The sequence below is a fragment of the Neomonachus schauinslandi genome, chromosome 5 (assembly GCF_002201575.2).
Source record: "Neomonachus schauinslandi chromosome 5, ASM220157v2, whole genome shotgun sequence".
Classification (NCBI taxonomy): Eukaryota; Metazoa; Chordata; class Mammalia; order Carnivora; family Phocidae; genus Neomonachus; species Neomonachus schauinslandi.
This window is the reverse complement of record NC_058407.1, coordinates 6,450,883-6,472,315: the sequence shown is the minus strand read 5'-3', so window position 1 is coordinate 6,472,315 and position 21,433 is coordinate 6,450,883. Positions and strand designations below refer to the sequence as shown.

The following is a 21,433-nucleotide window of genomic DNA, read 5'->3' as shown; positions in this document are numbered from 1 at the left end:
GGAACGGGGGCTGCCAGGAGAGAGAGAAGGAAGGGAACTGTGTGTACAGACACAAAAGATGTTCCCACCTATCAAATGGGAACAGTGGGTGCAGCGTGGTACAGGAGTCTGATCCCACTGGTATTAAAAAACAGTTAGGCGTCCACCCAATGGGTTTACAACCATAGGAGGGGGCGGGGGGGTGTGTGGCTCAGTTCCCAACTGACTACGGCCAGCCGCACAGGAAGCCCTTCTGCTGCTCAGCCCCCTGGGCCTAACCACAGGCTCCTAGGTCCTCTCTGCCTCCAGCTTTGGCTCGGGCTTTTCCTGTATGTCCAGTCAGTCCCTTGTGAGAAAGGACAGGGTCTCTTGCTTCTCTCTAGCTCTGACCCCCTCCCATGTAGTAGGCGCTCAGGGAGCAAGGTCTGGGGGCATACGCTGCTTTGCACCATTAACAAAGCAGGAACACTTTTTTTGAACAGCTTAAATATCTGGCACAGCCTATTTTGTCTCCAGTGATTTCATCTGGACAAGTGAACAGTCCTCAAAGGAAGAGATAGAGATCAGCAAATAAAGTGACTTATATCTCCGGAACACTGTGTAGTGTGTTGACTTTAGCAACGGAAAGCTGCTTGTGCATTGCAGGATGCTTGGTTTTAAAGGCTGTCCCCTCTGGGGAGGGACACTGAGGCCCACGGCTTGGCAAGTCACAGGCCGGGGCAGGGAGGGGAGGGTCCTCCAGAAACACCCACCAGGGTGAGCAGGGTGGGCTGAACACACTGAAAGGTGCTTCCAGAGATTAAAACAGTATCTGTGAGCAGACAACTTGGGATGGCCGTGGAAACCATCCCTGAAACTAGCAGAGGGGTCCAAGCCCTCCAGGGCACCGACCGACCTGCTGCAAACTAAAGAGAGTGCTAGTGAGAAGAAGGGGAATCTCAGGAACTCCACGGGGACACACAGCCAGGGACACACAGCTGCTTCACTCAAAGTAAACAGGGCCCAGCCTCCGGAGTATCACGGTTGGGAAGAGAGACAGAGTGGGGGAAGGCACATCTTATTTTGTTTTAGTCAATGCCACGGAGCAGCCCTTTTCCTCCCACAAAGAAAGTCACATTGGGAAGGGTCGAGGAAAACAGGCAAGCTCTCCCACAGTATGAAAGCTGGCACCACTGTGGTTCAGCACAGCCCCCGCTGCGAGGGTCCTTCCCTTAGCTGCGCACCGCTGAGCCCACCCCAGGGTCCGCCCCACCGTCCCCTCCCTTGGCTGGCACAGGGCTGTCCGAATCACCCAGGGCTCCTCGTGGCCGGGCCCTGGCCACCGACCCTTGCTCTCATTACTCAGGCTTCTCTCCCCTGCCATCTGAGGTCTGCCTTTGCTGCCATCACGGCCCGCGAGCCATCCTGCGGTCCGCTCTTTCTCAGCTGCATAGCAAGCATTTCCCCGGCTGTCCGGGCGGTCTTCCTGTCGCTCCTGACGGCCACGTAAAGTCACTTTGTGGTCCCACATGACTGCCCAGGCCCTCACAGCCCATCCTCAGGGGTTTGGGTCTTTCCTAGTCAGAGCCAAGACGGGGGCACATCCCACTTCTGTCCTGCTGCTTCATCAGGCTCATGCACTCTCAGGACAGCTGGAGAACCTCCTGGCTACAGTTTAAAAAGCGAGATTTCAATCTGGACTCCTCCATCTACATTTCAGGGGTAGATCACACGCCAGTGAGAAAGGATGACCCCAAGACACACCTTGGCAAAAAATGCTGCTGCCTGTGGGGGTCCTATCTGTTTCACACGGTGAATCAGAATATTTTAGGAGGTATTCACGTGAATATTTCAGAGTACTGCACATGAATAAGAAATGGACGGAAAAGGGACAATCGAAGAGCGAGCTCACACGGAAAGGAGGCTTCGGCTGTGGTGGGGACAGGCGAGCCGCTAGCTTCTCCTGTCTCACTGCATAAATACAGAAATCAGATTAGTTGGGGTTCTTGTTTGTTTCTTTTCAAGAAACTTCAAGTAAAGAAACATTTACAAAATTTTAAATAGGAAATGCCTTTAATGAATAAAATATTCAGAGGGTTCAGGACTCACTCTATTCAAACTAACGTGGACGCCAGTTACCCGCACATGGATATTCTGGTGGACCAGTGTCCTTTAAACTGGTGGGACAGTGTGAATGTCTGAACACGGTTCCCCTCAACAGGCAAGAATGGAGGCAGTGGCGGTGGTGGTTAATCAGTGTGGTTCAGGGAATCGCTGGGTACACCCTGCCAGGAATGCCAAAACACATACACACACACACACGTATTCACATGCCCCAAATAAACCCAACAAAACTGTACGGAACATAACTTAATTTTTGATGATTTAGAAGCCATTTTCTACTCTTACTGAGGGCTCTAGGGGCCAATGTTTGGAAGACTCAGCCCATATTTGCCATTAAACAGCTGGGACCTTGGGCAACTTCTTAGCATCCCACTACCCACACTAAAGAGTGTGGAATTCAACTCTTAAATTTTTCTGAGCTTAAAATGTTTCACAAGAGCCTCCTACTGGCAAGAGATTGTGGGAGAACTCAAGTGGATTAAAGCCAAGTCATTGTAAGAGTATGCGCTTGCAGTGACCTTCACGGCTGCAAAGTACTTTCCTTCTTTATCAGATCTGAGCCTCACAGCCACCCTGTGAGGACATTCTCACCGGAACCCCAAAGTCCAGCTTGAATTTGTTCTCAGGGGCTCACTGCAAAACACGCCTCAGTCAACACAGAGCCCTTGCTTCCGGAGCATGTCCACATCACAGGAGTTACTGCACAGGGTTGGGGACACAGGATGTCACCTGCGCAGTGAGGTCTGCACATAGGAATGCTAAAGTTTATATAAAGGGAAAGCTGACAGCAATTAACATGTGCATTTGACAAAATGAGTAAAAAGAGGCATGCCTGTCACATACGCTGTGACAGGCACTCTGACCCTATGTCCCAGGCTCCTAGATGAAGACCCCCTGCCACTGGTCAGGCACAGTGACAACTTGGGGGGGGTGGCCAGGAGATTGGGGAGCATCAGGTGGGAGCACGGTGCCTGCAAAGGGCTTAATCCTGCATCGGAACTGCAGGCGAAGAGAGAGCACCTCTGAATCCCACAAGCGATTCCTCAAGGTTTTCTCGTAAGGTTAGCCTGTCCACCTTCTAGAATGGAGTGCACACTGGCCACGTGGCTGGGGACATCTTGCCAATCCTTTGACGGGCAAGTAGGTCACCTTAAAAGAATAAACAGCATGTTGATAAAAAACAAAACACTTTCATGGTTTGGATTATTCAATCTCTCAGTTTAGTTTCAATCAATGGGAAAATTTAAACATTACAAAATGTAAGTTTCTGACAGTTCAAATCCGAAAGTAAATTTATCCCTGAAATTAGTATACTTTATTTTTTTACTGATATTCCTATTCTTAGAGACAGATGACACATGTACAATATAGTGGCTTCTAATGAGAAGTTAGATTAGCTTCAAGACTTTAATGTGAACTAATACTCAAGTTCCTGGTCTATTATATTCTTTGTAAGTTAAATGTATTTGCATGTACTTCCTTGACTAAAAGCACGAAAATATTAAGCAAATGAAATTAACAAATTTAGAAACATCACTACTGAGGCTACAGTAGATGCAGCAAAGAACTTAACAGATGCATTTGAGCAAAGGGGGGCGATGAGTGGTCATTTCAGTTACTGAGGGTAACGTGACACTTGAGCTGATTTAATAATTTACTGGACAAAAGATCAAGTCTGATAGGGACACAATGGGTAGAAGGAAAAAGCGGAGGAGGACAAGTCAGGGGAAGCTGTCAAACTTGGGACAGGCAGGAGAAAAGGCCAGAACAACAGGACCAAAAGCTGACCATAGGCCCGGTTCCTGTTCCTCGCAAGGGTCTCATGGGGTCAGGGCCCCCCACAGCCCCCAGATGCCCCATGTGGGTGGAACTCTTCCCTGGACATTCCCTCATCTGACATGTACTAGGCCCTGATCCAGTGCCAGACACCATGCTAAGAGTAGTGGGGGGTTGACAGTGCCCCCAGAGTTGAGTGGGGCTCAACTGGTCTTGTCCCCACCAGACAACAGAATTCACAATAACGGTCATTATTTATTCAGTGCTTCCTAGGTACGAGGCACCGTTCATTCTCAGAACAGCCCTATGAGGCAGCTACTACTCTCATCCCCATTTTACAGATGAAGAAATGAGGTACACAGTGTTCCAATAACTTGACCAAAGCCACACAGGTAGCAGGTGGCGAAGCTGGGACTCAAACTCGGGCCAGGTACCCCAGAGCCTGCCCCTTAGCTGCCAGGCCACACTGTCTCCCTGGTGAGACATGGCAATGGAAAACTCCGAGAACAGGCAGAGGCGAATGACATGAGCATGACTCTGGGGGCATAACAGGGACAACACTCCAGCTGGGACTCCAATAAGGGTACAATGTCAACAGGCATGCATGCGTGCACGCACTCACTCGTTCGGCATTCACTGAGCATCTGTGCAGGAGTCCTGTTCTGGAAGCATGCCTGCTCCAACAGCTTAGGGTGCTGGGGGAGACAAACCCATACCCCCTGCCTGCCTTGCTCACAGATGTACCCCAGAGCTGGGCATGGAGCCCAGCATAAACAGGGCAGAGATATGTGAGAGGGGGAATGAACTAAGCATGCCCACAGCTCTGCCACACACCAGCTAGATAACCATGAGCACGTTACTTAAACTCTGCGAGCCTCGGTCTCTTCACACCCAGAAAGGAAAACTGATACTGACGATTACTCCTTGGCCTTGTTGGCGGATGCAATACCTCAGTCACGAGTGTACGTAGCTGCTCTCCACCGGGATCTGAGGAAGCCCAGAACCGCACAGTGGCTGCCCAGGGCCACAAGCGGAGTCCTGAGGAGCCCGTGAGAATGAGGCAGGTGCACAAGGGTAAGGGCAAGGTGCCCCAGACAGAGGAATCCTTAGAGAAGGACGGGGGTGGGACGGGGGAGGGGCAGGAAGGGAGCCCAGGCCAGTCGGTGTCAGTGAGAGCACCCAGTCTTCGGAGGGCCAGACAGCATGGCCGGGTGCCCACCTTGAAACAGGAACAGTGAAGGGAGGAAGGCGGAACTGGGGTCACATTTCTACACAGAAATCCCCATGTGGTTTAAACTTGATGAGTTTCTCATAACTTGTAATCTTCCAGCTGCTGGCTGGGCTGAGAACAATGTTATACACTATTAATAGGGACATTTTTAAATTGACAGGACTATGCAGAATCATTTTGGTATTACTACTGTTAACCACCAGAGTGTTATTTACTTACACAATACCTCTCTTCAAGAAGAGCCCAGAAAACTTCACAGAATCCCAAATACAAGGAATGCAGGTGGTATTAATAACTCTAAAATTCCAAAGTTAAAACGCAAACAGAAGTTTAATGTTTTCTTAGGGAAGCCCAATGTTAGGTAGATCAAAAAATCCACCCTTTCAATTTCTAGTCTCCCCGGGGCAACCTTTTTAAATACTTAAACCATGTCACTTCCCTGCTCAACACCCATTACACTCAGAGTTAAACCCTAACTCCTCGCCTTTGCTGCGAGTCCCATCACGACCTGGCCCCTGCCTGCCCGCCTGCCCTCTTCCACTCTCCCTCACTGGCTGGCCCTGTTCTGCTCCAGCCACAGTGATCTTCCCGCTTTCTCAAACACACGGAGCTCATCTCTGCCTCAGGACTTTTGCACATGCTGTTTCCTCTCCCCAGAATGCTCTTCCCTAAGGTAACTGCATGGTCAGCTCCCAGAGGTCCTCAGAGTCTCCCTGACCATCCTCTCTCATCCAGCCCCACCTCCCAACACCACCAACCTACAAGATCTGTAAGATCTTAACAATAACATTCTGTTGTTAACAATTTCATTCATGAAGCCACATACTCACATCTCCTGGATTACACAGGAAAGAAAAAAAAGACTACTCAGATGATTAACCACAAAATGTTTCTTGAGGGGCGCCTGGGTGGCTCAGTTGGTTAAGCGACTGCCTTCGGCTCAGGTCATGGTCCTGGAGTCCCGGGATCGAGTCCCGCATCGGGCTCCCTGCTCGGCAGGGAGTCTGCTTCTCCCTCTGACCCTCCTCCCTCTCATGCTCTGTCTCTCATTCTCTCTCTCTCTCAAATAAATAAATAAAATCTTTAAAAAAAAAAAATGTTTCTTGAGCTGACAGCAAAACTTAATTTTTCAGTGATTCTTAAAAAGTAAATTCTTCTACAATGCCAGTCTGTATAGTCACTCAGTTAGAAGACCTTCCCACCTGGAGCCTCCTGGGCAGCCCCCGGGGTACCTGAAGCCACAGTTTTGTATGTTTTTACTGTTTGTTAAGGGGTCCTCTCTGAGTCAGAGGACACAACTGTGTTAGGAGCCAAAGGCCCAGTCAGTTACAACACACTTTAAATTCTCAAGTATTAGGACTTGCTCTATCAGTGAGTCAACATTTATATTTATAGAATTTCAAAACATTTGGCCAGACTGCCCCCTATAATGAACCTCAAAGACACACCCAGAACCTAGTTGGGTTTTTTTTTTTTTTAAAAGATTTCATTTATTTATTTGAGAGAGAGAGAGAGCGCATAAGCAGGGGGAGCAGAGGCAGAGTGAGGAGCAGACTCCCCACTGAGCAGGGAGCCCAATGCGGGGCTCAATCCCAGGACCCTGGGATCACGACCTGAGCCAAAGGCAGACGCTTAACAGACTGAGCCACCCAGGCACCCTACCAGAACCTAGTTTGATACCACATTTATGTGTCAGAGGAAAAGTGGTTAGCCCCAAAAAGTCAAAGAGGGCAAAGACTTTAAGAGATTGGAAACAAACTATTTCTATGATTCCATATTATTCTGGGACTTTCTTTTAAATCCTGAGCAATCCTTTAAGAAACAGACATTCCTCAAAGCAATGAAATGCAGGAAAGTGTCTCCTTGAATAATCTTAAATGCTAGGAAGAGAGGGCATTTGACTGCCAGGACCAGCACTGTTTCTCTTTTGACTGTGGATTCTTTTTTTTTTTTTTTTTTAAAGATTTTTTATTATTTATTTGACAGAGACACAGTGAGAAAGGGAACACAGGCAGAGGGGGTGGGAGAGAGAGAAGCAGGCTTCCCGTGGAGCAGGGAGCCCGATGCGGGGCTCGATCCCAGTGTCCTGGGATCATGACCTGAGCCGAAGGCAGACGCTTAATGACTGAGCCACCCAGGCGCCCCTTGACTGCGGATTCTTAAAAACAAGAGCCCTTCCCAGGGTGGAAGCCTCAATCAAGTCTAAAAATAAATGAATAAATAGAGTGAGAGGACATACACTCACACTGAAGGAGAACCAAGAACCAAGAGTGTATTGGATGTCTGGGCCAAAACATCCAATGGCCGCATGTCCCAAGCAAACATGGCAACTTGCCCATCCTGTATCCCCAACTGTGGGATCTAAAGGGCAAGTGGTTCCACACAGATGACACTGGTCCTCTGCTTAGCCCACCAGTGGGAGCCTCCTAAGAGCCCCCACCCACCTCCCCACTTACTGCACTATCCTTCACAGAACCACACCCTCTCTCTTCCCAATGTCTCTGATAGGGAAAAACAACTAACTTTTCCACTTTGGAGCAAAATGCTATTGCAGCTGCAGAAACATTCTTGGATATCATAAATAAGATATTCTGATTCTAAGGAATTGTAAATTTGATGCTGAAATGTGTGAAAGGATGAACAAGCAGATTTGAGGAAATATTATGGAGCCATGGTAACAGAAACCACGGAAGAAACCCCAGTTGCACAAAACTCTTTAAAAATAAACCGGATACTAAAATACCAGCAAAGAGCTACAATGACTCATACTGTTCTCCTCAAATACTTATGAGAACAGCCAGTTCTTTGACAGTCTCCCAGTCTTTTTCCCTATTGGAGAAATGTGAGACAAAGAAAGTAAAAAGAAGCTTTGAAAATTTTCTCTAATTTTACCAGCAACTTGATATGAATAAGACCTTATATGTTTTAGAGTCTGAGAAGAGCACAGAAATGTATATTCATGATGAGAGAATTGTCTTCAGCCTTTTAATAAGGCTTTATTATTTAATAAATTCAAAAAGCATAACTGAGGCCCCAGAGTGTGCTATACTGAGTGCTCAAATACTAGTAAATGTGGTAAAGAACTACAGCACCATTTCTAACATTAATGTACAACCTTTTAAGGCATTTTGTGTATGTGACCACGTTTCCCCTTCTTCACTTGTGTGCATGCCCCCACCTCCTTCTCTTGGGCCCCATCGCCACTGCATGTCCCCTAACTAGTTACACACCTTTTAATGTGGCAGCTGCATACACAAGACCCTTTGGGGACCGCCCATGGAATCAACCCACAGGTCTCAGCCCTGGGAGGCCCCTGCACTGGTCTACCCTACCCGCCTGGCCACCAGGCTCGGAATAACCACAGGTACAGCACACTGCTGCCTGAGACTGCCCATCCTTGTCAACTCCTGCCCATTCTGCAAGGCCCAGTTTGAGTGTTACGTCCTCTGAGGAGCACCCCCAACCACAGCAATGACCCTCTGCCCACCACTGTCCCAGTACAGTTTCTCTATGGTGCCATTATTTGGTTATATCCCTATTTCCCCAACCAGGCTGTTAGCTCCTGGGGGTACCCTGGAGCCTGTCACAGTACCTTTAGCTTCCCAGAGACAGTCGCTGAAGGAAGAATGGAGCCAGGGAGGGAATTTCTAGGAAACCTCAGTCCTGTGGTATCTGTGTTATTCCTCGTTAGCCCAGGACCTGCCTCCTAGTCTGCTCCCCGCCCCCCCACCCTACTCACTATAAGCCCTTCTCTCTTTTTCATGTGAAAATAATTATTCTCCTGTGCAAACTGCCACTCTTCCACGTGCCCAAAGACCTGTTTTGGACATACTACACACTCATCTACAATTTTGTCTGGAGTCAAAGCACCAGAAAAACTTGTTTGCAAAAAGCTTTGCTGCCAGTTGGTGACCAGTTTCAATGAAGTTAACTACACTTAGGCAATCTCTTAAAATTTACTTTGCTTATTTAGGGCTAATTTTAAAATCTTTTGCAACATAAATTATTCATCAAGCCCCATAATCACTGAGATTTCAATTTAGTCTGTTACCAAAAGCCCAGGAGAACCTCTTAAACACACATCAGCTTTGAGCAGGGGAAAGTGTTGCCCACAGAGACAAAGGTCAACCTGAGAACATGCTCACAGCAGGAAAACTGGAACACACTGAGCCAGTGGAAACAGGTGACTGATCAACAGCAGCATCAAACAGAAGATCTGGAGAGCATGCTCTATATGCTCACCACCAGAGCTAAGGAGGAGATTCCCTGTGCATCCCATGAGGGGCTCCAGGGATGTCCCCAAGAGCACTGGCTAGGAACGGGACTGACCCAGCCATCTGAGTCTTCTTAGCCATGTGCCCCAGCAAATCACATTACTGCTCTGTGCCTCTGATATACCACTCATAAAACAGGGATGATGAGGAGCACCCTGCAGGCTTCTGAATGAGGATTAGCTTAGATAATACAAGGATGTGCCTGTCTCCTATGTGGCAAAAAATAAATGTTGGTTCCCCTTCCTGGCTCTGGTGCAAATCTGACGAGATGGAGCAGAATGACCTTGGACTCAGTGTAAGACTCCTTGGGACTTCAGTTTTCTTGTTCATAAAGTAGGTGATCTTCAAGTTCTATTTAGACTCAGACATGCTAAGGGGAGCCTGGGAGTACAGCACAGGATGGACTGGGGCTGGCACTGGTTCAAAGTTTGCAGTGCAAATGGATATTATGCATTCTGTGGCACTGGTTCAAAGTTTGCAGTGCAAATGGATATTATGCATTCTGTGTCAAAACGAGAAACGAAGAGGACTTTTTTATTAAATAAAAGCAGTCATCAAAAGGGGGTTTTACTTTTCATTGAATTAGCACATATCCCTTGGGAATACAATGGTAACTACCCACCTACTGTTTGCTTTCCATTCTTTCAGTACCTGCGGTCACACTATGCTCTGAGTGCTGGGGCATCCAACATGGTATGGAAAAAAGCCCCATCCTCATGGAGTTACGTTCTAGTGCAAGTGACCGACAAAGATTAAATCAGAGTAGCTGCTATATGGAGAAACACAGCAAGGAAGAGGGATGAGGGTGAAGGCGGAAAGGAGGCTGAGCTTTTAAGCTGAGTGGCCAGAGAAGGTCTCATTGAACAGGTGACATCCGAGACAAAGCTGAAGGCCATGAGGGCCTCCAGGGGGAAGGCACGTGGCAAAAGGAAGCTCGAGCCTGAAGGCAGGAAGGCCTGCCTGGCGCTCTGGGGAGTGGCCATTCAGCCACTGCAGTGCTGCCCGGTGAGAGGGGACAGTGGCTGCCACCAGGCAGACAGCAGCAGAAGCGAAGACGCAGGCGTTCTGAAAGAATCTTGAGCATAAAACAAAACGACCTCACTCTTTGAACTTCCATCCCACCAGTGTCCCTCCCTGCCCCCCTGCCCAGGTTCTTGGGCTCAGTGGTTCTACAAGCATGTACCCAGGCAGCAACTGTGCCCTGCATTTCTCGAGCTCAGCGCTCCCCGCCGACCCAGACTTGTCCAAGGTCCACTGTGGGTAGGAGCAGGGACGTGGGGCCCCAAACCCTTTCCACTGACCCCACGCAGCCCCAAGAGGCAGGAAAGTCCAGCACCAACAAGGGTCCCACACTGTCTGGGACCAGCTATACAGACATGAAGCCGGAGCAGCTTCTCCCTGCTTGAGTGGGCCTAGACCCCCACTTCCAGAAGGCTCCCCTCTTCTCACCCAGCAGACTTTCCCCAGATCATGTCCTCACCACCCCCTGCCCACACTTGTGCGAAGTAAAACAAAACCATCTCGCTAAGTGCTAGATTCAAACTGACAGCACTAAGAACTGATGCCACGTGGTAGAAGCAGGGTGTACACGGTTTCAAAGCATGGCAAGCGGTCACTTCAGGTGAGCACACGCAGGGTCTCTTGAAATCCCTCACTCTCAATCCGCACTAGGGATTTAGTTTCTAACCTGTTTCCTGGCCTCACCAAGAAGCAGAAGATAAGAGGCGCAAATACTCAGCAGTGCATTCCTAAGGCCTAAGAACGAAAACAGAGATGGTTCTGAAGGATCCAGAGAAAGGTGTGTCTGTTTATTTTATTCTTAAAATTGGCACGAAGAAGACAGGAAAGCCCCAGATGCCGAAAATGCTTAATAAAGCCTCCACCTTTGGAATATGCAAGGAGGTGTTAAAAGGCTTGACCTTTCCTTTCCAATTATCTTACAGGAAGTGAACTCAAATCTTAAAATACGCTGTTCTGTCCCAGAGCAGCCTTCAGAAGTGGATAAGGAAGTTCCTCCTCTAGGAAGGGCTCCCTGAGTATGTGCTGTGTGTCAAGGAGAGCAGAGGATGCACAGACTGAGCAGAGGGTGTTCAGACAGGCATGGCCCCGACAGGCCACCTGGCAATTCCCCAGCCTTTAGGCTTCCACCATCTCCTCCCAACAGGCTGGCCGAGTTAAGAGTCAGCACTCCCACCACACGCCATCTGTGAGGCTCCCATAGGGTCTTTCTACTCCGTGAGGAATTCCACGGGGCAGGGTTCTGCCCTTTGATCTATGTATAACCCAAAACAAGTGCTCAAGGAATGAGACAGTATGGGGCGCCTGGGTGGCGCAGTCTGTTAAGCGGCTGACTCTTGGTTTCGGCTCAGGTCAAGATCTCGGGGTCCTGGGATCCAGCCCCACATTGGGCTCTACACTCAACGCAGAGGCTGCTTCAGATTCTCTCTCCCTCTCCCTCTGCCCTTCCGGCTCTCTCTAAAATAAATAAATCTTAAAAAAAAAAAAGAAAAGAAAAGAAATGAGACAGGATCACAGGTGAAGGGAAGACTAGGGGAGAGAGGAGGTACTGTCTGAACTAGATTTTGATGGTTAGAGGGTGACAAACTTTTCTATGCGAGAAATTAGTATTTCAAAATACTAGATTTGGAGTAACTCTTAAAATGACTATGCTTTACTCCTGGTGCCTTTTACATCCTAATTCCTCAAAGAAAACAAGTGGATGGCCACCCCTCCCTGGTCATTTTCAGCCCCTCTGGCTCTTCCTGTTCCGAGTAAAAACAGTCTGAGGTTACGGAGAATCAGCAGCAAAGGCAGGCAACCCAAAGTCACCTGGTCTCAGGCCGGCCCATCAGCTGTGAGTTCACCCACACAACTGAAGGAGGAGCTGGAGCAAAGAGCATTTAGCCATGTCCCCTAAACTCATTTTTCTTATGCAATGGAAACATGTCAGCTGACGGTCCGTGCCTGGGACTGATTTTTTGCAGTCGTACTTGTGAGACCTCCCTCTGCTGGCAAGCACCCTGGGAACGTGGAGGCTTGGGCTGAACATTTCCCAAAGCTAAATATTGACTTGATGCTCCACAGGTTTAAAAATAAAAAAGTTACTTTAAAAAGGACAAAAATAACACATTTGCAAGTCTGATATTAATGTGAGAATACAAACAGCAGTGCAAGAAAATGTACAGGAAGAGTCCCAAGATTTGAAAATTATTTCAGGCAGGCCTAGCCGGACTCCAGTTACTCCCCTCCCCACAGTCCCCATCAGGGCCAACCCGCAGCGGGTCCAGGACACACTCCCACGGCGCAACTCTCTGATGAGAAACAGAACCGCTGATGTTCTCCAGGTTGGAGTGGGACTAGAATGTGCAGGAGACAATGTGCAGGAGCGCCGAGTCTAGTGCTCACTGTGGCTTTTACCTGCACAGCCTCAGCTTCCCCACCTACTAAAAGAGAGGCCCATTCCCTGCCCTGCCCAGCTCTGGGGGGACCAAAGGACTGTCACTGCCACTGCACAAACAGTGTCACTGCATCTTGCCGTCAGCCCCTCTACTCACTCCCTCCTTCACTAATAAACACATAAACACACAGACCTACGTGAGATCACAGTGAGCCAAGATAAAGCCCCTGACTTCTTAGAGGTTGCATTTTTGTGGCCTCTGTAGATACCAGGCGTTTGATAAACTGATGAATGTGGGAATGCTCCACCAGACACAATTACTAGATTTCTCAAGTGGGACTTTCTCCCCTGGTGCATGCACGAGTGCAGCCTGCAGCAGGGGAGCTCCTCTGGAGGCGAGGAGGCTCCAGGAGGCCATGCTTGTGATCAGCCCAACACATGTTACCTATTACAGTCATCTATGATAGTCAAAAGCAGCACCAAATGGAAAGAAAGAGTGCTGGCATAAAAACTCAAATTCCTTCTTAACTGCTTAGTAATCCGGATAGCAGCTTACTCCAAAAACAGATTTTTATCTGTATGCAAGGACAGAAGGAACCGGCACTGCAGAGTAAGTTATCAGACTGTAAGCAGCTCAAGGGCAAGCCCTATCTTCTTCACCTTGAAACTCAGAAGCCGCACAGCAGAGAGTCAATAGGCACACCCGTTTGCTGACTGAAGGACACTGGCTCCTGGTAGTGAGAATGAAGGTGACATGCAGGGGGCCTACAGCCCTGCAGGCACTCTTTGATATCCACTCCTCCTTGAACAGATGTGGGAAGCAGGGGCGGGGGGGGGGGAGGGGGGGACGGGGGGACGGACGAGGAGTCACCAAGGTCAGTGGGTTAGGTACAAAGTGGTGTCACCAGAATGTGAGCCCCACACTGAGGACAGAGAGATTAGCAGGGCCTGGAGAGGGGCACCTGCCAGGCCCTGGTCTTTTCTCCTCCCAGTCCCTTCCCTTCATGCTGGTAACCCCAGCCTCCGCCTCCTCCTCCCACACCGTGGGGCTTTGTGTTTAATCCTGAAGCCACAACTTAGGAGGGTCAAAAAAATGTTTTGTTTATACAAATGAGAAAGACCCAAATGCAACTCAAGAACATACAAAGGAATGATATTATTTGGCCAGAAGAGGTTGTGGGAGGGGCAATGGTTTAAGTCGCTGAAATTTTGCTGGTTTATTATTTTTTTAAATCGAGATACAATTCACACAATTCACCCATTTAAAGGATACACAATGATTTTTTTTAGTGTGTTCAGAGTTATGCAACCATCACCACAATTTTAGAACATCTCATCACCCCAAAAAGAAACTCTGTACCCTTTGGCAGTCACCCCATCCCCACACCTCCAGGCCCAGGAAACCACTCACCTACTTTCTGTCTCTGCGGATTTGCCTATTCTGGACATTTCCCATCAGTGGAATCCTGCAGTGTGTGATCTCTTGTGACTGGCCTCTTTCACTCAGCACCATGTTTTGAGGTCCACTCATGCCGTAGCACATATCAGTACTTTGTTCCTTTTTATCACAAAATACTGTGCCATCATATAGATGGAGCACAACGTGTTTCTCCAGGACCAAGCTGATGGGCATTTGGGTTATTTCCACTTTGGGGCTGTTGTAAATGCTGCTATGAGCATTTACTCTTTACGTGGACACGGGTCTTCATTACTTTCAGGTAGATATCTAGGAGTGGAATTGCAGGGTCATATCACAACACTCTAGCTTTTTGAGGAACTGTTTTTCGAAAGTTAGTTATTTCGACCAGTCAGCCAGACTGTTCAACAATGTGGCTGCACCTCCTTACACCCCCAGCAGTGGGTGAGGTTCTGATGTCTCCACATCCTCACCAGCGCTAGTCAGTGGCTGCCTTTTTTTATTATAGCAATCCTAGTGTGGGTGAAGTAATACCCCACTGTGGTTTCGACTGGCATTTCCCTAATGACTAATGTGCTTTTTGACCATTCGTGTACCATCTTTGGAGAAGTGTCTATTCAGATCCTTTGCCCAGTTTTTAATTATTTGTCCTTTCATTGCTGCGGGTTTTTTGTTTGTTTTTAAGATTTATTTATTTTTAAGAGAGAGAGAGCAAGCATGCACAAGCGGGGCTGGAGGGGGGGGCGGGGTGGCACAGAGGGAGAAGCAGACTCCCCACTGAGCAGGAAGCCTGATTCGGGGCTCAATCCCAGGAGCCCAAGGCAGACGCTTAACCAACTGAGCCACCCAGGCGACCTCGTTGCTGAGTTGTTAATGGAGTTCTTTGTATGTTTGCTCTAGGTACAAGTCCTTTACCAGATACAGGATTTGAAAACATTTTCTTCTATTCTGTGAGCTGTCTTTTCACTCTCTTCATAGCATCCTTAGAAAAAAAGTTTCTAATTTTGATAAAGTCCAATTTATCTATTTTTCTCCCTTGTGTTTTGGTGTCATATCTCAGAAACCACTGCCTAATCCAAAGTGAGGAAGGTCTGTGCCTGCTTTCCTCTAAGAGTTTTATAGATTTAGCTCTTCCATTGATGTCTCTGATTCATTTAGAGCTAAATTTTATATTTGGTATGAGGTAGGGGTCCAAATTCATTCTTTTATATCTAAATACCAAGTTGTCCCAGAACTATTTATTGAAAGACTGTTCTTTCCCCCATTGAATTGGCTTCGTGCCCTCATCCAAAATCAAGTGACCACATAAATATAAGAGTTGAACTCTGTTCTCTCAATTCTCCCCACTGATCTGTATGTCTACCCTATGTGCCAATACCACACTGTCTTAAATACTATAGATTTGTAGAAAGTTTTGAAATTAGGAAGTATGAGTACTCCAATTTTGTTCCACTTTTTCAAAATTATTTTGACTATTCTGGGTACCTTACATTTCCATAAGAATTTTAGAATCAGTGTGTCAATTTCTACCAAACCAAAAAAGGGGAGGGAGGTAGTTGACATTTTTGGTAGGAATTACACTGAATCTGTAGATCAATTTGGGGAGTGGTGCCATCTTAACCACATCAAGTCTTCCAGTCCATGGATGTAGGATAGCTTTCCATTTACTTAGGTCACTTTTTTTTTTTTTAAAGATTTTATTTATTTATTTGAGAGAGAGAGAATGAGAGACAGAGAGCATGAGAAGGAGGAAGGTCAGAGGGAGAAGCAGACTCCCTGCTGAGCAGGGAGCCTGATGCAGGACTCAATCCCGGGACTCCAGGATCATGATCTGAGCCGAAGGCAGTCGCTTAACCAACTGAGCCACCCAGGCACCCACTTAGGTCACTTTTAATTTCTCTCAACAACATTTTACAGTTTTCAGTGTATGAGTCTTGTACTTCTTTGGATATTCATTGCTAGTGTATAGTAATACCATTATTTTTATGTATGGATCTTAATATCCTGCAACCCTGTTGAACACAGATATTAGTTCTAATAGTTTTTTACTGAATTCCTTAGGGTTTTCTATATACAAGGACTTGCCATCTGCAAACAGAAAGGGTTTTATTTTTTCCTTTCCAATTTATATGCCTTTTATTTCTTTTTCTTGCTTCACTGCCCCGGGTAGAGCCTCCAGGGCAATGTGAACAGAGGTGGTGAGAGTAGACATCCTTGTCCTTCCAGTCTTTCCTTTCCCAACCCAATGGGTTCTCATTCATGCCTTTTATCAACCCAACAAAACTCCCTTCTAGTCCTACTTTGTTGAGTGTTTTTATCATGAAGAGGTGTTGCACTGTTGTGCTCAGATTTCTTTCACGTTACAGAACAAACAGGTATCACCAAGGACCAAAATTAACAAGATTAAAACCACCTGACATATAGTGGGAGGAGGTGAAGTCTCATTTGGAGGCAAATAAAAATCTATTTTAAGCAACTCAAAGAAATAGTTTATTCTCTGGCTTTAAGAAAATGATAAACTTGTAGGGGCACCTAGCTGGCTCAGTTAGTATAGTGTGCGACTCTTAATGTCGGGGTCATGAGTTCAAGACCCACACTGGGCATGCAGCCTACTTAAAGAAAAAATAAAAAAGAGAGAGAAAATGATAAACCTGTGATATTAAAGAAACAAAAGATAGAGAAAAAGATGGATGTGCCCAAGACTCATGTAATTACTTAAACCTCTGCACAATAAAATGTAATGTGAAAAGCAAAGAAAGAAAAATGAATTCAACACAACTGATAAAGATCTTATTACTGAGAATATATTAAGGACTCATATGAAGACCAAGGATCCTAATCCACTGCACAAAGAAGTTGTCAGAGATGCACACACAGGAGAAAAGATGGCTAGGGCACAGACAGGAATGCTCACAGAAGTTAGATCTGCTAAGCCAGGCCACACACCTAGTGAAAACCTTGTTCAAAGTACCCGGCCCTCTCTCTCTTGCCTGTCATCCATTTGGGGGATCACGTTGTAGCTATAGGAAAGGGAAATCTCCTGAATCGGCCTGGCCACAACGTGACTGTGTAGAACTGCACCCCCAACACCCCACAAGGGATATGCAGAGAGAGTGTAAGACATTTTTATTATGTTAAGCCTGAGATTTGGGGTTCGCTTGTTACTGTAGCATAACTTAGCCAAATCTGATACAACAAATTACCATGTGGGGGTGGGGAGGGAAGCAAAACTTCCTTAAAAAATGGAAATAACTTTGGACACCCAGGACTCCAAGATGGCGTCAGTCGTACCGGTGAAGGAGAAGAAGCTCATGGATGTGAAACTGGGAGAGCTGCCCAGCTGGATACTGATGCGGGATTTCACCCCTAAGGGCATTGCTGGAGCATTTCAAAGAGGTTACTACCGGTATTACAATAAGTATGTCAATGTGAAGAAAGGGGGCGTTGCTGGGATTTCTATGGTGCTGGCAGCTTATGTGCTTTTCAACTACTGTCGTTGTTACAAGGAACTCAAACATGAGCGGCTACGCAAGTACCACTGAAGAGGGCCCAGTGTGGAGGCACATTTGGCATTCCTGACCATGACCTTTGCCTGGCATCCTTGAATCCTTTCATATTCTAATTCAGAATTAACATCCAATAAAAGATGACTGGTAAAAAAAAAAAAAATGGAAATAACTTGTAAAAATAAGAAAAATTAAAAGGACAATGCCAGTTTGGGTAGGGCTATAGCAAAAGACAATGTACTCTAACATTGCTGATAGGCTTCATGGAAAAATCTGGAAATAACAAGGGAGTTATAACCTCTGGCCCAGCAGTCCCACCCTGGGGAATATGCCCCAAGCAAATAAACTCAAAGAAAAAAATAGTTTGAACAAAATGTTCATCCCAGTGATATTTATAACAGCAAAGACTAGAGACAAGTCAATGCTCATAAACTGAGAAAACAATGGTGAATGGACAGAGGGGACACCACATAGCCATTTTAAAGGACAAGCAGGTGAATCATTTTATGTTCAAAACTGGGTATAAATGAAAAAGCTGAGTAAAACAGCACAGAGACATTTATTACACATAAACTTTAAAGGCAAAAATTGCGTGTTTTCATCTTTGTATCCCCACTGCTTAGCATGAAGTAGATGCTCAAATATTTGACAAGTGACTGAATGTCTAAACCAACAAATCATGAAGTCGGGTGACAAAGGCTGAAGGAGACCATGTGGTAATGCAGCTGAGTGCTCCTTATTTCTGTGAAACAACTTTAGCATGTGCATTTTTTTTTTTTTTAATTTTATTTATTTGACAGAGAGAGGCACAGCGAGAGAGGGAACACAAGCAGGGGGAGTGGGAGAGGGAGAGGCAGGCTTCCCGCTGAGCGGGGAGCCCGATGTGGGACTCGATCCAGGGACTCCGGGATCATGACCTGAGCCGAAGGCAGACGCTTAACAACGGAGCCACCCAGGCGCCCCTAGCATGTGCATTTTAAGAGGCATGTATTTGTACTGGGGAAAGAGAACTCACACTCCTCCTTCACGCAACAAACCTGGATTCGTGTTTCAAGGGAATGGGGTCATGACTTTACACAAAGCAAAATTCACTAAAATTCAAGCTCTCCAATACCGGGAAGGAATCCTCAGTAAGTGCTGTTGCTGAAGTTCAAGGAGAGGCGGGCAGGCCACCGGTCAGTGATGTGTAGAGGAAGAGACAAGGTTGGGCCCCTGGGAGGTTGTTCAACAGCCTCACTTATTTGGTAGGTGCCAACGTGCCCAGCAGAGCAGTGGACATACAATAAATTCATCATTCAGACACCCAGACACTTTCTCAGTGTTTACTCCCCAGTATTTACTTTTAATTGATTCCTATTTGTAACCATAGAACCTCCTTCTGTAACTATAAAAATCATGTTTCTTCCTTTGGACTAGTATTCCTATTAATGGAAAAATTCAACAGACATTCAAGGGGCAGTAATACTGAGTTGTCTTTCATCAGACAAACCCTCATTTCCACACCTCCTCTTTCCTCCGTCCTGGGCTGGCCAGCGCCCAGTCTTCAACCCTCTTACCCTCACGGCACCACGGGGACTAACACCATCACGCCTGCCTGGTGAAAACACCACCCTCTGCCACAGTTACAAGCAGTCTGCTGGGTGCTGCAGAGAAGTCACACCTCCTCAGGGGGGTCCTCCCCGCTGCCTCGTGTCCAGGCAGCTCTCCCCAGCTCTCCCCCAAAGGCTCCTGCAGACCTTCTCCCTGGCCATCTCCCTTCCCTCTGACAGAACACGGGCAAGCGGGCAGTCAGAAACCCCTCCGCTTCTTGCTGCCACTCAGAGGCATCCACGCCCCCAGGCTGGCCTCGCCACACACACCCCTAAGGCTGGCCCCTCATCCCGCTTCCTCCCCCTGCCACAGGACCTCGCTCCACCCCTCCACCCCTCACAGCCAAGCTTCCTCCCAGAGCTGACCACTCACCTCTCCGCCTGCAGCTTCCCCTCCCCTCGCTGATGAAACTGATCAGACTAGAAAACAAGACCATCTGGTGTCAGGCTGCAGATACTTCCCAGGTTCCCAGTGTAAAACACATGGCAGTCTGGGGTCTTCTCAGTGCCCCGCCCTCTCCTCCCTACCACCCCCCTTCCTCTCCTCCTCCAATCACACCCCTGGTGTTCACAACACTGCCCCTCCTGCTTTTTCTCCCTCTCTTCTGCCTAGGCCTTAGATGTTGGCGATCCTCAGGGTTCTGACCCAGGCCCTACTCTCTAGCAGCACACTGTACCTAAGCAAGCTCTTCTATTCCCACATATCAAATTATCCTTTTCACCTCATGTCCCCTGATCTGCATCTCTGGCCCAAAAGCCCAGACCCATGCATCCGACTGCCTTCTGGACACCGCTGCTAGGCCATCACAAAGCCCCTACAAACCATTTCCTACCTTCCCTAAGCCCACCCCAGTCCTTGGGTTTCCCACATCAGAAAATGGTCCCACCATTTACCCAGTTGCACAAGCCAGACACTCCTTTTCTCCCCACACCCAACCCCCTCCTGACCTCACCACACGTAATCAGTTTCCAAGACCTGACAATATAGTCCCTCCTTAATCCTCCTGCTTCACCCACCCCCACAACTACCTTTGGTAAGGCCACCACCCTCTTTTGCCTAGACCACTAACAGCATACAAGTCTGGTCCCCTTTCCGTTCATCCTCCATGATGCTGCCATGGTGGCTGACATGTCTTTTGGAAGATTAGGTTATACTTCAACTTGGAATCCTCCCAAAACTTCCTAGCGTGGCCAGCAGGGCCTCCCAGCTCCAACCACCGCCCCCTCCAGCCTCACCATTCCCACCGCATTCCAGTCACACTGTGCTCATTCAGCCACAGCCAACAACCTGCAGTATGAGTTTAAATGTTTGAACGGAGTGTGAGTACATAGTAGAGTACATTAAGTAATGTATCTAATATAATCCAGGGTGGGGCATCCAGAAGTACAAGTGCCCCAAGTCTAAGGCAGTCCAAGGGTGAAGAATGGAGAAAGATAATAAAGCCTTAGGACCTGTCAGGGCACGGGATACCCTGCGCCAGAACTCGGCACACATCACAGGTCCCTCCTGCCTCCTGACGGGGATGGGAGTAACATGCTGTGTGCCTACCATACTCTGGGTCATTCCACACGTGGCCCCTCACACTCACATCAAGTCTGCAGGAGGCCTCATTTCACATGTGGTCAAACAAAGGCTGAGCCACCGAGTCACCTGCCCCAGGTAGCAGCCCATGCTGGGGAGGAAACTACAGTCATTTGTGGATCTGTCCCACTCCTACCTTCCTCACACTCACTTCTCCCTTCTCCACAGTGTGGGGGTGGGCTACATAATAAGGGTCTTTGAAGTTCCAAAGTTCTACCACTCTAAATGTGGAAAAGGGTTACGACTTATGGTCTTCAAAATCTCAAGAAAGTATCTGTTACCCAGGATTAAACACATTCAACAGATGGGGCTTCCACCTCGCGAAGGTAAGCATTCTGGACCGATTGCCCAGGCAGTCACGTTCCACAAAGACTCACTTGAAGGGACTAAAGAACAAGCGCTCATTGATTTGCCACCATGTCAACCCAGCAAAGAGCCCCGGCTATGCCACAACATGTAGAACTGCCTGCCCAAAACTGAAGTCTGCGGCTCTTAAACACACACACACACACACACACACACACACACACACACACACACACACACACACACACACACACACACACACACACACACACA

General features: G+C 47.6%; 2 protein-coding genes across 5 annotated transcripts in view; one reads left to right on the top strand and one right to left on the bottom strand.

The window, feature by feature from the left end:
- The window catches only part of PACSIN2 (protein kinase C and casein kinase substrate in neurons 2), a 134,391-nt gene that overhangs the window by 50,560 nt on the left and 62,398 nt on the right, over positions 1-21,433 (bottom strand). The window lies entirely within an intron of this gene.
- Positions 17,453-17,737, top strand: LOC110577962 (ATP synthase subunit f, mitochondrial). 2 transcript variants are annotated; one of them, XM_044915315.1, is made up of 2 exons: positions 17,453-17,573; positions 17,691-17,719. In XM_044915315.1, the coding sequence occupies exons 1-2, from the start codon at positions 17,453-17,455 to the stop codon at positions 17,717-17,719; spliced, it is 150 nt and encodes a 49-aa protein (XP_044771250.1). The 2 variants fall into 2 exon arrangements, with proteins under 2 accessions (XP_044771250.1, XP_021543133.1); XM_021687458.2 differs by having other exon boundaries at positions 17,453-17,737.